Raw genomic sequence first — 15,373 nt, forward strand, 5'->3', positions numbered from 1 at the left:
CAAACATAATTGTGACTCCAGAAGCTGTGGTTAAAAGCACCTCGGACTGCTACGTGAAAATCTCAGCTCACTCATTCTAGGTTACACAGGACAAGTGTGATGGACCTCATACCTCAGCTTTTGTTTACAAGCACAAACCATTTTTTTACTCCTTAATCCCAACCCATTTTCTGGTGAGTACTTTAATCCAATGAAACGATGACCTGAGAGTCTCCAACACCGAGATTTCTAGTAAGCTCAGACACTGCTACACCTAACTATGCGTACACGTCTTTCGCAACCACCCCAAGAGCACGTACCCAACTGCACAGCATGCCATCACATCCATATACCATGATTATTTTTAAAGCCTACAGACATTTTAAACAGTTTTTGACTCCTCTGCAAATCTGCACAGTCCCAGGAACTCCCTTTGCAAAGCAAGCTTTTCTCTGGACATCACCCTGCAGAGAGTGACACAGAACAGCTGCTCCCAAGGCAGAGCTTGGAGGTTGGGTTAGCTTTTACGCTGTGCTGATCCAGCGGTTCACTTCAACGCAAAGGAATGATCGTTTTTGTAACTCATCCGCTCCCAGGCCAACTCTAGCTCTGTGTCTGTTTGAAAGAAAAGGCAGCTTAGAACAGAGGTGAGACTTTTTTAGAGAGCCTTGGCTAGTGACTGGTTTGGGCATCCCAGCTGCGAGTCACTGAGTCCAGCTGCCCTTCACTGCAGAGCTGCAACATCCCCCTCCTGCACCACCAGTACCATTGCAGAGAGCTGCAGAGACATCTTGCAGGGACTGGTAAAGCCCCTGCCCTAATGACACGCTGGAGGGAAGGGATACCATCCGGAGGGACCTGGACAGGCTGGAGAGGTGGGCCTGTGCAAACTGCATGAAGTTCAACAAGGCCAAGTGCAAGGTCCTGCACATGGGTCAGGGCAATCCCAAGCACAACTACAGGCTGGGTGGAGAGTGGATTCAGAGTAGCCCTGAGGAGAAGGACTTGGGGGTGTTGATTGATGAGAAGCTCAACATGAGCCGGCAACGTGCGCTTGCAGCCCAGAAAGCCAACCGTGTCCTGGGCTGCATCCCCAGCAGTGTGAGCAGCAGGTCGAGGGAGGGCAGTGGATATTGTATACCTTGACTTCAGCAAGGCTTCTGACACCATCTCTCATAACAGCCTCATTAGCAAGCTTAGGCAGTGTGGGTTGGATGAGTGGACAGTGAGGTGGGTAGAGAACTGGCTGAATGGCAGAGCCCAGAGGGTTGTGATCAGCAGCACAGAGTCTGGTTGGAAGCCTGTAGCTAGTGGTGTGCCCCAAGGGTCAGTGCTGGGTCCGGTCTTGTTCAACATATTCATCAGTGACCTGGAGGAGGGACAGAGCGCACCCTCAGCAAATTCGCTGATGATACAGAACTGGGAGGAGTGGCTAATACACTGGAAGGCTGCGCTGCCATTCAGCGAGATCTGGGCAGGCTGGAGAGGAACCAAATGAAATTCAACAAGGGCAAGTGTAGGGTCCTACACCTGGGGAGAAATAACCCCAGGCAACAGTACAGGTTAGGGGCTGACCTGCTGGGAAGCAGCACTGCAGAGAAAGACCTGGGAGTCCTGGTGGACAACAAGCTCTCCACGACCAGCAGTGTGCCCTCGTGGCCAAGGCGGCCAATCGTTCCTGGGGTGCATTGAGAAGAGCATGACCAGCAGGTCGAGGGAGGTTCTCCTCCCCCTCTACTCTGCCCTGGTGAGGCCACATCTGGAGTTCTGTGTCCAGTGCTGGGCTCCCCAGTTCCAGACAGACAGGGAACTGCTGGGGAGAGTCCAGCCGAGGGCTGTGAGGATGAGGAGGGGCCTGGAGCATCTCTGGTAAGAGGAAAGGCTGAGAGACCTGGGGCTGGTTAGCCTGGAGAAGAGAAGGCTGAGAGGGGATCTCATCAACACTTATCAATATCTGAAGGGTGGGTGTCAGCAGGATGGGGCCAGACTCTTCTCAGTGGTGCCCAGTGACAGGACAAGGGGCAACAGACCCAAACTGGAGCACAGGAAGTTCCATCTGAACATGAGGAAAAACTTCTTCCCTCTGAGGGTGACCGAGCCCTGGGACAGGCTGCCCAGAGAGGTTGTGGAGTCTCCTTCTCTGGAGAGATTCCAAACCCACTTGGACGCCATCCTGTGTGACCTGCTGTGGGTGATCCTGCTCTAGCAGGGGGTTGAACGAGATGATCTCCAGAGGTCCCTTCCAATCCCTACCAATCCGTGAATCTGTGATTCTGCCCCTCTGCTCCGCTCTGGTGAGACCCCCCTGCAGTGTTGCATCCAGCTCTGGGGTCCCCAGCACAAGAAGGACATGGAGCTGTTGGAGAGAGTCCAGAGGAGGCCACGGAGATGATATGAGGGCTGGAGCACCTCTGCTATGGAGACCTCAGGCTGAGAGAGTTGGGGTTGTTCAGCCTGGAGAAGAGAAGGCTGTGGGGAGACCTTAGAGCCCCTTCCAGTCCCTGTTAAAGGGGCTCCAGGAAAGCTGGAGAGGGGCTGGTGCCAAGGGCAGGGAGTGACAGGCCAAGGGGAATGGCCTGAAGCTGCAGGAGGGGAGATGGAGATGGGATGCGAGGCAGAAATTCTTCCCTGTGAGGGTGCTGAGGCCCTGGCACAGGTTGCCCAGAGAGGTTGTGGCTGCCCCTGGCTCCCTGGCAGTGTTCAAGGCCAGGTTGGATGGGGCTTTGGGCAAGCTGGGCTAGCGGAGGGTGTCCCTGCCCATGGCAGGCGGTAGGAACTGGAATGATCTTTAAGGTCCCTCCCAACCCCAACCAGTCTGTGATTCTATGATCTGGGAGGTTTGCTGATGAAAACACTCCTCTCCATACATTTAGCTTTCTAAAACATTCACCATCCAGGAGAGAGTTTTGTATGTGAGGAGGGGAGCAACAGGGAATGACAAAGAGGTACAAGGCATCTTACCAAAACAACACATGTTCTCGGATATCTACATGAAGGACAAGGAGCCACAAGAGCTCAACAGCTCACGTTTGCTGCCTCGCCTCTGCTGCAGCCTCCCACTTCGATGCTGGCTGCAGAGTGCCGATGGGGCAACTTGCACTCCTGTTACAGGCAAATCCAAGGCAATCCTTGGTTTCAGACTCCTCACAGAAATGTACAAGGAGACGGGAGAAGGAACAGAAGCTTTTTATATAGTGGGAAAATATGGCGCTTATATAAGTGATAAAATATGCTGTCTTTCTAGGCTCTTCAGGTGGCTGAAACCTTCAGATTCAGATCCTGCTCTTCTCCTCTTCCAAGTTAAAAGGCAGGAGCTAGACTTTCAAGCCAAAAGATGAGAATCTCAGCCTGAAGCAAAGTGCCAAAAATAACACCGATGCCGGCACAGGGAGCGTCAGCACCTCATAAAGCCACTGTGGAAAACAGCAGCAAGGCCACCGCAGCTGTCAGCCAAGGCTGGAGCGACATGGGGCAGGGTTCACTGGGGAGGGGTGACCAAGAGCACCGGGACAGTACCCAGACATGGCTGGAGCCAGTGGGAAGTGGGACAGACAGGGAGAAGCAGCCACAGCAAGGGGACAGAAACCAGCAGAAGCGAGGGCTACGTTTCTGAACCCAAGAGGAAGATGCTTCATTAGGGACTGATTTCATTTATGTCAGCATGGGGACAGACACCATCCTTGTGTTGCCCACATGCACTGATCTTACCAGAAGGCCAAGATGGAATTCGAGGATGTAATTCAGTTACTCTGCTCATCCAGCAAGGCAAATGCACACATAAGCTGTTTTCCAAGGAACTTCAAAGAGGGACCTGAGCCGCTGAAGGTGCTCGCTGAACAGCCTGGCTACCAGCAGACATGCATCACAGCCTCTTGGCTGCGACACTTGCACCTGATCAGGAACTGAAACACTGCCTGAACACAGCCAAAAGGACCAAAGCCCACTTTGAAATACTTTTTCCTTAGTACTGTAGTTATTTCAAGGGCCTTCTGCATCAGCTAGGTAGGGGAGGATATCCCTCTGAGATTTTAATTTCTCTTTCCATAGCGACCACCACTCACACTGGGGCAGAAGATGAAGTCTTCCAGTCACTTTCACAATTTTTCCACATTTTTCAGGATGGCAAAACGATGCCCTGTGCGATCTCCATCAGAAATCTACCCCTACCCACAACACACTTACTAAAAGACACGAGCAGACAGAATCAGCAACTTTTGGAAAAAAGGAGAGAAGAAAGTTGGTCTTTTTTTAATGAAATGCCTGCAGATAATCATCAACAGCAGCATGGCCGACATCACTGAGGGAAGACACTCCAGCAAACACTATCTCAGCAAAAGGGAGAGTTAGAAGCCACTCGCTGTTTGCATGTTTCACTGCTAAGCTGCAGTAGTGCAGAGCTTGGGCCAGGTTGTCTGCACGTGGCTACATTGCCTCCACCTTGGCCATGAGCCGAGGCCAAGGCCCCGCAAGGCTCCGAGCAGGGTGGGGGTACGGGAAGCCCCGCTCATCGCAGGGTCGTAAGCAGTGCATCGCCAGAGCACTCTCCTCTCCTGCAGTCAGTGGTCAGGACAGGGTTTTCCACCACTAGGTAAACAGGGATGACATGGGGTAAAATGGCCCAGGCTGGAGTAATGTCATCTTAGAGGAAAAGTTATTGCCTAGAAGTTTCCTCAGAGAACAATGCAGGGGAATGGAGGATTTCCCCATTTCAGATTTGCAGGAGAAAACAGTGGCAACCACTGGCCTTCACCCCACCCCACACAGCTTTCTCCTTACCAGCCTGCCCAACCACACACCACCTCCTACCCAGACCTTGTCCCATGCCATTACTCCAGCCACAACTGCAAATGCCATTTACTTCCCAAGAGCACATCGCTGGGGCTCAGTTTTTGCCCAGTAACTGATTCCAAGCCCAAGCCGGGGGTGAATCAAACACCTCGGTGCAAACCACTCCAGCACATGGCCAGGACTGCGCTGGAGCTAACCGTCCACAACCACAGAAACTCTGCTGACTTCCCTCCTTGTCCCCAGACCCCAATACTGCTGAAACCACAGGCAATCAGCAGCATATCCTCCAAGCACCAGGATTAAGGCTGGGTTGCTACAACTGTCTCTCAGAGTCACCCGATCTGTCTCTCCAAGGATGTTGACTCCAAACATACATGGATTAACTGTGAACTAACTGAAGCTATTACGGCCTCCAACCATCTGCCTCTCCCAGCAGGGATAGCTTCTAAAACACGAGCCCTTGCAGCCAGAGTATTTTAACAGTACTCATTTAAGGCTATTTTATTAAACCAGGCTACAAACAGCAGCATTTCAGGTTGTGTTTCCTACCTAGCTCGGTCCTCCTGCCCTGGGAGGGGGATTTCCAACAGAGGAATGGAGCAGGCACCTAGACAAAACTAACTGCTCCAGAATTTGATCTGCCTGTGTTTGTAAGGCAACGTTTTATACAGGTGCAGACTCCATCTGTTCCCATGGCAGAGGCATTTCAAAGCTCTCCTCCATGCAGGGATCCTCCAGTGACCAGCATGACTCAAACCCTCACTGCAGCCTTTCCCTCTGAGACAGGCTCCGACAGAGTCCCTCTGCTCTACGCAAACACCTATTTCCATGAAATCTGTAGAAACTTGACAGCTTGGAGACTTCTGTCGCATTTGGTTGAAATTGGCCAACCAGTGCAAAAACTACTGGGGGGGAGGAGAGGGAGAAAGGCTGACAGACAGCAGGATTGCATAAGGCTTGTTTCCATAGGAAACCAGGCTAAAAGACATGTCTCAGTTTAACCATGTCTACACTGGGAGGGGTTTAATTACTTCAACTGCAGCAGTACCCTTAAAACAACATGATTGTCTAGCACAAGCCAGTTTTCCAGTTTCCCAAGAAACTGCTTCCTTCCTCAGGCAAACTGCAGGTGAGGTGGCTGTAGACAGTGGAGACAAAACATGCAGCTTGTGGCTGTCCACTACGCTGAGTGCCTGGAGCAAAGGGACAAGGTGACCTCCAGCCACAGGAGGATGGCCTCTGCAGCTCTCACTCCACTGTCCCCAGCTGGCCACCCTTTGCTGCAGGTTTCCCACCCTACCAGCCAAAAGGATCCCATCAGGGTGCTTCAATCCACTTGAGTGTCAGGCAGAAGAGGCAGTGACAGCGGCCAGCACTATCCCAGCTGTCTTTGCCCAGAGATCGGGGAACATCACGCAATGCCAGCCCTCTGCAGAGGTGAGAAATGGCATAGGATAAGTAGTTGCTTTGCAGTCAGGTAGATGCAAAGGAAAACACCTCTCTGTGACCGAGGGATCAGATCCCAGGTCATTTTCTGTGAGATCATGTAAACTTGGAAGCAGGGAAGGAGTCCAGCTGCAGCAAACATCAGCTGGGAGAATTAACATTGTTCGCTAAAATAAACCTTTAAATACAAGGCTGCAACCATCACTTCCTGTCTTGAACGAATAAATGGCTGCCTGGTTAATTATCTTTTTTGCTTGGTTTCTAAAGCAAAGGGAGTACACTTTTCTGTCAGATGCTTCAGTGCCAGCCTTTCCCAACAACCTGGGGACCCATCATTTGAATTCAAGCAAAGAGAGAAAATAAATTTGTCATCCAAAGTTCTCTACACATTTCCACACCGAGAAAGAAAAGTAGTGTCTAGGAAGGCACGTGAAATACGAGTTAAATCCAAAGCATAAAATTCATTCTACATTAGCCAAAAGCAGGCAGTGCACACACACAGGCAGCTGAGGAGCACACGTGCTGCTCTGAAGGAGTCACAGAAGGTGCTGGGTTTTGCTCAGCAGGTGCTCTGAAAAAGAACTGGGGTTAGCACAGCAGGGGAGAAGGTTTAACAGTCAAAAGAAACAAATCCGTGAGAAACTAAAGTCATTTATTCCACCATCCCATAAAGAAAAAGATCTATTCTTTGCTCAGAAACACCACAATGCTTCCAGTGAACAAGCAGGGAAATCTCAACACACAATGTCCAGGACAAGCAAAAGGCTCGAGCAGCATCCTTATGACAGGCTTTAAACATTTAAAAGCTGGCACTAGAAGCTCATTTGTCTCTAGCAAGTATTATCGAAAGGATCACAACCATCGGCCTATAAAGCCTGATGCCAATTGTTCAACAGGAAAATTGGCTTCAGAGCAGCAGTGCTTATTTTGCCAGACATCAGCTGGGAAACCAAATAATTGCATTCAGAAGAGCTACAAAATCAAGGAGCCCACTAGTGTTAACATTCTGTCGGTAGTTTCCACCTTACAACTTCCATTACGGGAATTCAAACTTTCCCGAGCTGCTCTTCAATCTTAGAAAAGAGGGAAAAAAACCTACCCTGAAATTACTAAAGCACGTTTGTTTTTTTATTTACATTTGGTAGAATATACCAGCATGTGTTTCTGAGGGCAGTGCCATTCTTTCCTGCCCCCATAGCGCATCCTGGAACCACCCTCCTGGGGCTTCAGGACAATGCATCACGACTTCTGCAGTCAACTAAAAGGGAGACACACAAGGACCAAGCCCCAATCCCCACCACCACAAGGATGAGAATCCTTCATTCAGGCTCTGCCCTAGGCCACTGTGACTAGACACAGTGCCGTAACTCACCCTCCTCCTCACAGGAGCAGCAGCTTCACGGCTCACCAGCTCCTTGGTGCTAGAACACCACCGCTGCATCTCCAGGCCTCTGCGAGACAGCTGGTACCACCTCAGCTGGTCTCGGCTCCAAACAAAGCTGGACTCCAACAGCCAACCATGCCAAGCTCAGTTGTGGGGGCAACTGGCGTTTCAAAAAGAAGAGCCGTGTACTCAGCTCTCTTGCAAAAGGGCTCATTTCAAGACTGCCAGAGGAGGAAGTGGGCCAGGGAGAGCTGACTCAGTGCATGCAAACGCAGGAAGAGCAAGAGGCGCAGCTAGCTACCAGGAGCAGGCATTGAACGGCTTTGGTGGAAGGTCACCGATGCAGTCAAAAGCTCCAGCCTGAGGGAACGACATCATCCAATCCTATTTCCCTGTGCAATCCCTTCTGCACACCAGCATGGGAGTAATTTCAGCCTCCATCTAGAACATGTTGATGTATGTGGGCTCTAAAGCTTTTAGGGACAGAAGAAAATTTAGCAGAGCCACAGGGCTACCTCCCCCAAATGGTTCTTTAGCTACCAGAGCAATGATTTGAGTTCAACACTGGAAGGACCTTGCAGCAGTGCCCGGTATGAGCAGCAGCTCTGGAGGGTTCGCACAGCCCAAAAGGGGAAACAGGGGAAAAACGAAGCCAAACAAACAAGAACGCACTTGTGAAACCACGTACATGGTTGAAAGTTCCAGTTCACGGACTCAGCACAGAGGGACAAAAGCCACCAAAGGAGAAAGGGGCTATTTCATCACTGCTGCAGAGCCTCCGTTTCACTGGTCCCTCTCCTTGCAACTGCATTCTTCCCCTACCTCCGCCTGCGTGTTGTGCCTGTACAGATAGTAACCATACAAGGAGACAAAACAGTCTCTTTCTGTGATGGGTTTAATGCTTCGCAGGCAAGTAGAGTGTACGTAGACACGTGCATCAGGAAAACAGGAGGCCTCCCGCACAAAGCTGACAATATGGATGGTGTAATTTCCGCCTTGGGTGGACACTCAGATGGCGGTAATCGGTACGAAAGAACAAGCTGTTAAGGACACTGCGGTACAGCTGAAGCTCACCAACAGCCACAACTGCAGGTAACTAACAGCAGCACTCTCACCACAAAGAATCACCCACAAAAGTTACAAGCAATGTAGAAAGTTTATCTTTGGCTTTTAGAGTGGCAACTTGCGATGCTGTTCACATCCCCCAGGAATCTGAGAACGAGGGATTCACTTTTAAGGCATGCAAGGAGACTGGCAGATACTTTTGGAGCTGCATTAGAAGAAAAGCGAAATGAGAAGTTCATCAAAGAGACAGCACAAACGTTAGAGATGACCTCAGTGGTCCACCGAAAATCTAAATCTATGTGGTTAGATATGAAAGAGCAGAGCTGCACTTTAGATACCTGCACTGGATGTAGGCGATACCCCGGGAGTCAAACCTCAGCAAGACGCAAAAGCACGTGCATGTTCACACATTCCCTCTTCCTGGCTTGGCCCTCCCCTAAGCACACGGGAAGCACGCCCACAGCTGTGTGGAGGCCAGCCAGATCAAAAAGCCCACCAGAGCCTCCTACACCAGCTGGGGCTGCAGGAGCACAGCTTTTGGCTAACTCCACGTCCTGCTACCTGTGAGGGGGTAGGAAGCTCAGTACAGTGCAGAGTCCTCCACTACCTACCAAGATGACTTCAGCCCCATGGCTTTTTTTTTTTTTTTTTTCTTTCTAAGTCTTTGTTCCCTGAACCAGTTGAAAAGGTGGAGAGTTGCCCTCTGCCTCACTTCTCAAGACAAAAGCTTTTGGAGAACACTTGACAGGGGGTGTCTGGGTGGCAAATCAGGGCTCCTGGCTCGCTGCTTTGCACACTCTATCCTACATGGCACATCCTGATGTCTTACTGCAGTGGAGTGAGAAGCAACCTGCTTGCTTAGTTTGCCCTTTTTTTTAAAGAGCTGCAGAATTTTCCTGGAAAAAGTGACATTAAGAGCATCATATTTGCAAAGAAAGGCACTTGACCCAGGAAATGGTAATGTTATAGTCATCTGCATGATCTTAATTCTGCTCCTTGCTGACACGCATAATGACCACCACTAGTGGCATGAGCATATTCCATTTTCCGGCAGGATTTTGCCAGGTCCTGCACTTGGGGTAGCAGAACAGAAAGGCAATGCTGGTACTGGCCAGGGAAATGGGGCATCTTGCTTTATGCAAGCCCAAAAGGCCTGGGGCACTGGGATACCAATCAGAGCCATTAGCTCCCTGGCCTTGTCCAGTACTAAAATCCTCACAGGACACTTACACAAACAAGGCAACTGCTCTTCCTCTTCTGGCAGCCACTTATCTCGTTCATGCAGCACTAGACTAGGACCTACGCTCTAGTCTCAGCTTTGTTGAGGCTAAGGGACTTGCCCAAAGTCACACAGGAAATCTCTGTGGCTCAGTTCTGCATCAGAGAAAGGGTGATAAAATTTCCTGACCTCTCTGGAGGAGGGTACAAGATGTTCAGGTAGCACAACACCAAAGAAGGGGAGAAAAAAAGGCAGGGGAAGTACTTCTACACACTAACTTGAGCTCAGTAAGGATAAGCTGCTTCAAAGAGCCAAGCTGGGACGAGACATCAGTCACCTCCCATGAGGCACAGATATTAAAATGGTGACTCTTGCTAAAAATCACTCTAACACATAACATAAATTGTCCTCTGAAAAAACTTTAAAGAGAAAGCAGCAATCGTGCTGAACAACCACATCCATCACCCAGCAACAGTCTTCCCCTTTGTCCCACCCCTACAGCCACGCAAAAACCTGAAGACTTTTGGTTGCATTTCCCACCTCACAGGATCCAGTCTGAATTAGGAGGAACAGAGAGACCCAGCCTCTTTGCTAAGGCTCCACTGTAGATACATGTAATTACATTCACAATTAATTTTGAGTCTAGCTACAGGAAACCAGAGGCATTTTCCATATATCAGAGTGATGTTATTGCCACACTTCACAGGTTTTCATAACATACACAACACAGTGCTCTGAAACTCACTTTTCACTGACCCACTTTCCACTGAGAAGAAAGTTCATCTGTATTTATCTGGACTTTCTGCTTTTCCTTGCTCACTCACAGGGACATCATCTGAATGTTAATGCAAGTGGGGGGAGTCAGGGGAACTGGTGGCAACACCATCCGCTTCAAATCTGGGACAATCCAGTTCCCTGCTCGCAGAGCATTAAGGTAACACATTCAGGCCCCAAGGAGAAGGAGCACCCAGCCGCCCTCAGATGACTCTTGCCAGCTGACTCACAGTCCAATGCTGATGGGCTCCCTAGACGTGACAGAGTTTGGCTGCCACAGGGAGAGGAGCATCGCTCCAGGGGAGGCTCTTTAGGCTGGGAAGAGGCAAGGAGGAAGACTTCTGATGACTTTCCCTGCAGTCTCTTCTCATCCTTATGGTGCCTTTCTATGTGGGACAACACCTAGGGTCTCAACAAACCACAAAAGTCCTGAAGAGACCATCAGGGGCTCCAGAGCAGCATGCAGAAGTGCACAGTTTTCCCAGCCCAGCCACAAGCCATCTTGCCGTAAAACCCAGCTCTGCACTGGCTACCTTTAGCTACTCTCTCATAGCAGAAACTCCTGTCTGCTCCTACTTAAAAAAAACCACCAAAACAAACAAAAAAACAAACCCAAAAAAACCCCAAACCCACATAAAGCATCCAAAGGAAGGGGAGGCCGAAACAGCAGGCCGGAGGAAGTCAGCTCGGCAAGGACATGCGAGCCTCCCCGCTCTGCCCTGATGTCAGGCTCAGCCACAGGGGCTCTCCCGAACGGCTCACCTGGCCATCACCTTGACCACAGCCAAAGCAGGGGTGTGCGTGCCTCCTCCCAGAGGCAGATGGGAGATCACACCTTGCCTAGGAGCGGTGGCTGGACAAACTGCAACAAGTTCTCTGGGAAGCCAAGGAAGATCCCAAGGAAGCACACACAGTGAGCGGGTGGGGATATCAGCAAAGACAAAACGAGGCAGCTAGCCGCACTGTCGAAGTGGATCTAGGAAATGCTTCAAGGCTACAGCTCTGCAGACACACGCATGCCCCAGGTAGCTGCTAGTCTTAGTGGCTGCAAGGGCAGGTTAAGCTCAGACCCCTCTGTACACTGCATATCAACATGTGCCCAAATTCTTAGAACACCCATGGTCAGACACTGGCTCCCACGTGCTCTTGGGGAACAAGTGACAAGTGCTGCTGGTCCAACAAGTGACAGCCACAAGCGTCAGCCAAGCCAAAACCAAAAGCACCTCAACTCTAACCTTTTATTTCTGTTTTTTTAAACCACCTGTCTACCCCCCAGATCACCAACACAGATGGCTGCTAGGACAATTACCACAGCTTGCTGTGAGCATGCTGCTTCAGCGCCACGTACAGTAACGTGTGCCCCGCAGCAGCTAACCTGTGCATTCAGCCATCCCAAACTACAACCTGTTACCGCTGCACAAAGCTCCCCACAGTCCAACACACCAGAATACATGTCACTGACACCGCCAAACTTCAGATGGCCTCTTTCAGCCTCCCCAAGTTTCCACGGTGTTTTTGGCCCACCTGTGGTGAAGTTTTCTTCCTTGTCAGATCCTCTAGAGGACTGACTTTTGCCTGCTTTTTTGACTGCTGAGCATCCCACAGCCTGGCTCTGAAAAGGCCACGTGCCAGCTGTCTAGAGGTTAACAGAAGGATTCTCCCTCCAGACTTCGCATTCCTGTTGACATGGCAGCGCCCAGGCTGTTTTAGGCGGGCATTGCCAGATACGATTTACCAAACGCAGGGAGCACATGTTGCACGTGCTGCCCACGTTCGGTAAATCGTATCTGGCAATGTTCAATAGCTGTTCAATCACCAGGCCTCGCAGCTCTCCTCCTTCAGAGGAGCTCTCAGCCCAGACTTGTGCTGGACAGGAGACATCAAAACATTGCTACAGCATGCAGGACACCAAATCCATTTCCAAAACCACCATCCCAATGTCCTTAATGAGAAAACAAGAGCTTTGGGGTGAAGAAGGAGACCCAGCAGTCCTTTGACCCTTCCCGCCCTGCTCCTCTCCCAGCCGCTTCCAGCCACCACAAGCCCCTACACCATCAACGGGACACTCACCTTGAGGATCTTCACGACGACCCTCTCGTTGTTGGTGATGTTGATGGCCTCGAAGACCTCGCTGTACTTCCCTCGCCCGAGCTTACGAACCAGCTGGTAATCGTCCTGATTGCTGCGGGCACCAAGAGGAGTGAGGAGGGGTGGGGGGGGTGAGGGGAGACCATAACTGACAGGGCAGCAGGCCGGGGGAGGCCCCTCTCCCAGCCCCCCCCCCCGCCCCCAGCCGCCCGCAGAGCCCGGGGACACCCCAAAACGGGGGGGAGGAGGAGGCAGGGATCCCCCCCCGTGGGCTGAGGCCCGCAGGAGGGTGCGGGGCCGCCGGCGACCCGGGGAAGGGGCGGGGGGGGGCGGGGAGGGGAAGGGAGGGTCCCCGCGGGGCGCTTTACCCCCAGCTCGGGACGTGCGCCTCGTAGTCCCAGTACTCGCGGCTCCTCAGGCTGTTCACCTCGGCGTACACCCGCGCCCGGCTGCCGGCGGCCGGGCCGGGCATGGCGGCGCCGGGCGGCGGCTGCAGGAGGAGGAGGAGGGCGCGGGGCCGGCGCGGGAGGCCGGCGAGGCGGGGCGCGGCGCGCAGGAGGGCGGCGGCGGGCGGCGGCAGGGCCAGGCCGGAGCGGGGCGGGGCGGGGCCGGCCCGGGGGCGGCGGGCGCGGGGCCCGCGCGGAGCGTGCCGAGGCCCGGGCCCGGTGCCGGCGGCGGCGGCTGCAGCCTGGGCCGGCCCCGAGCGCCGCGCAGCCAACCCGGAAAAGGTGCCGCCGCCGCCGCGAGAGGCGCCCGCCCGCCGCCGCCCAGGCGCCCGCTGCGCGGCGCCCCCTGGCGGCGGGGAGGTCCGGCCCCTCGGCGCCCGCTCGCCGGGCGGCTGCCGTCACGCCTCGTCACGCGCTGCCCACCCCGCCATCGCAACCGTCACTCACCCGGCAGGCCCCCGTCACTCCTCCTCAGCCCGCCTCGTGTCTCCCGCCGGAGCCCCGTCAGCCAAACCCTGCCCGTCCCCTGTCACCTGCTCAACCTCCTGGTGTCCCCATCAGGGCTCCATCGCAGCCGGTCACACCCCCATCACACCCCGACACCCTGGCCACCCCCTCACATCCTGTCGCAGACCCTGTCGTCTCTGCTGCCCCCGTCACCCCACCTCAGTCCTGCCGCAGCCCTGGCCAGTCCCCCGTTACACCATCGTCACCTGCCACAGCCCCTGTCGCAGTCCCTCGTTCCCCCGTCGCCCCCGTCACCTCTTGTCACCCTCAAGGCAGGACCCTGGATGGAGGAAAGGCTCCGTGCTCCTCCGGAGGGAATTCACAGAACCACAGACTGGCTGAGACTGGAGGCGCCTCTGGAGGTCATCTGCTCCAGCAGGGCCACCCAGAGCTGGCTGCCCAGCACCGTGTCCAGGTGACTTCTGAATACCTCCACCGATGGAGACTCCACCGCCTCTCTGGGCAACCTGTGCCAGTGCTTGGTCGCCCTCACAGTGAAAAGTTTCTCCTGATGTCCAGAGGGAATCTCCTGGGTTTCAGTTTGTGCCCACGGCCCCAGGTCCAGGCACTGGGCACCACTGAGAAGAGCCTGGCTCCCTCTTCTTTGCACCCTCCCTCCAAGTCCCTCATTCATCTTGGTGGCCCTTCGCTGGGCTTATGTCCCTGTCTCTCTTGTACTGAAGAGCCCAGCACTGGACACAGCTCTCCAGGGGTGGCCCCACCATTGCTGAGCAGAGGGGAACCATCCCCTCCCTCCATCTCCTGGCAATATTTTTGCAGCCCAGGACGCCATTAGTCTTCTTTGCAGCTTATGTTCAGGTTGGTGTCCACCAAGACCCTCAGGTCCTTTTCAGCCAAGCCGCTTCCCAGCCGGGTGTCCCTCAGTCTATATTGGTGCCTGGGGTTTTTCCTCCCCAGGGGCAGGACTTCGCACGTCTCCTTGTTCAGAACTTCAGGAGGTTCCACCCAGTCCATTTCTCCAGCCTGTCCAGGTCCCTCTGGATGGCAGCATGACCCTCTGGAGTATCAGCCACTCCTCCCACATCCATGCCATCTGCCACCCTGCCGAGGGTGCGCTCTGCCCCATCATCCCGGTCACTGATGAAGAGGATTGGACTGGCAATGCTTTACCTAATGCAGAGCCCAGGAGACCATTCACCTTCTTTGCAGCAAGGACACATTGCTGGCTCACCTTCAGCTTGGTGTCTACCAGGACCCCCCTTTTCAGAAAAACTGCTTCCCAAGAGGACCGGCCCCAGTATTGATCCCTGGGGTACACCGCTAGTGACTGGCCTCCAACTGGACTTCATGCCACTAATCACCACTCTCTGGGCCGGTTTTCAACCCACCTCACGCCCTCACCTCCCAGTGCCTGGTGAGTCTCAGGGGAGCTGCCAACTCCAGCCCTTCCCCAAGCCCACGCTGGGTGGGTCTCAGCACCAGCCACCAGCTCGTGAGGTGACAGAGCAGAGCTTGGGACGTGGGTTGCTTGGCCTTACTCTGGCGCTGCTCCTGGCTGGCCTCCAAACATCAGCTTAGGCTTGGCTGGAAATTAGACTGGGCTTCAGGCTGTTTCATGCTGGCTGCCGAGGTCACAGAGCCACCGCTGTCCTTCCTTTTCTGTAGGTGAGCACTTTCAAGTCAAAACCAAGGTGAGGTTGGAGCTTTCGGACTGCG

The 15,373-nt window shown here is 53.4% G+C and overlaps 1 protein-coding gene across 3 annotated transcripts in view; it reads right to left on the reverse strand.

The window, feature by feature from the left end:
• Window positions 1–13,469, reverse strand: part of CSNK2A2 (casein kinase 2 alpha 2) — a 30,304-nt gene extending 16,835 nt beyond the window's left edge. For 2 of the 3 annotated variants that reach the window (XM_075766062.1, XM_075766061.1), the window contains exons 1-2: window positions 13,112–13,467; window positions 12,726–12,837 (exon numbers count right to left, since the gene is read on the reverse strand). In XM_075766062.1, the coding sequence (XP_075622177.1) occupies window positions 12,726–12,837; window positions 13,112–13,215 (216 nt within the window). In that variant the 5' untranslated portion in view covers window positions 13,216–13,467. Of the gene's footprint in view, window positions 1–12,725; window positions 12,838–13,111 lie in introns of all 3 variants that reach the window. The other variant, XM_075766063.1, reaches the window with a different exon arrangement.
• Window positions 13,470–15,373: the final 1,904 nt, after the last annotated feature.

This window comes from Balearica regulorum, chromosome 13 (assembly GCF_011004875.1).
Source record: "Balearica regulorum gibbericeps isolate bBalReg1 chromosome 13, bBalReg1.pri, whole genome shotgun sequence".
NCBI classification, from domain to species: domain Eukaryota; kingdom Metazoa; phylum Chordata; class Aves; order Gruiformes; family Gruidae; genus Balearica; species Balearica regulorum.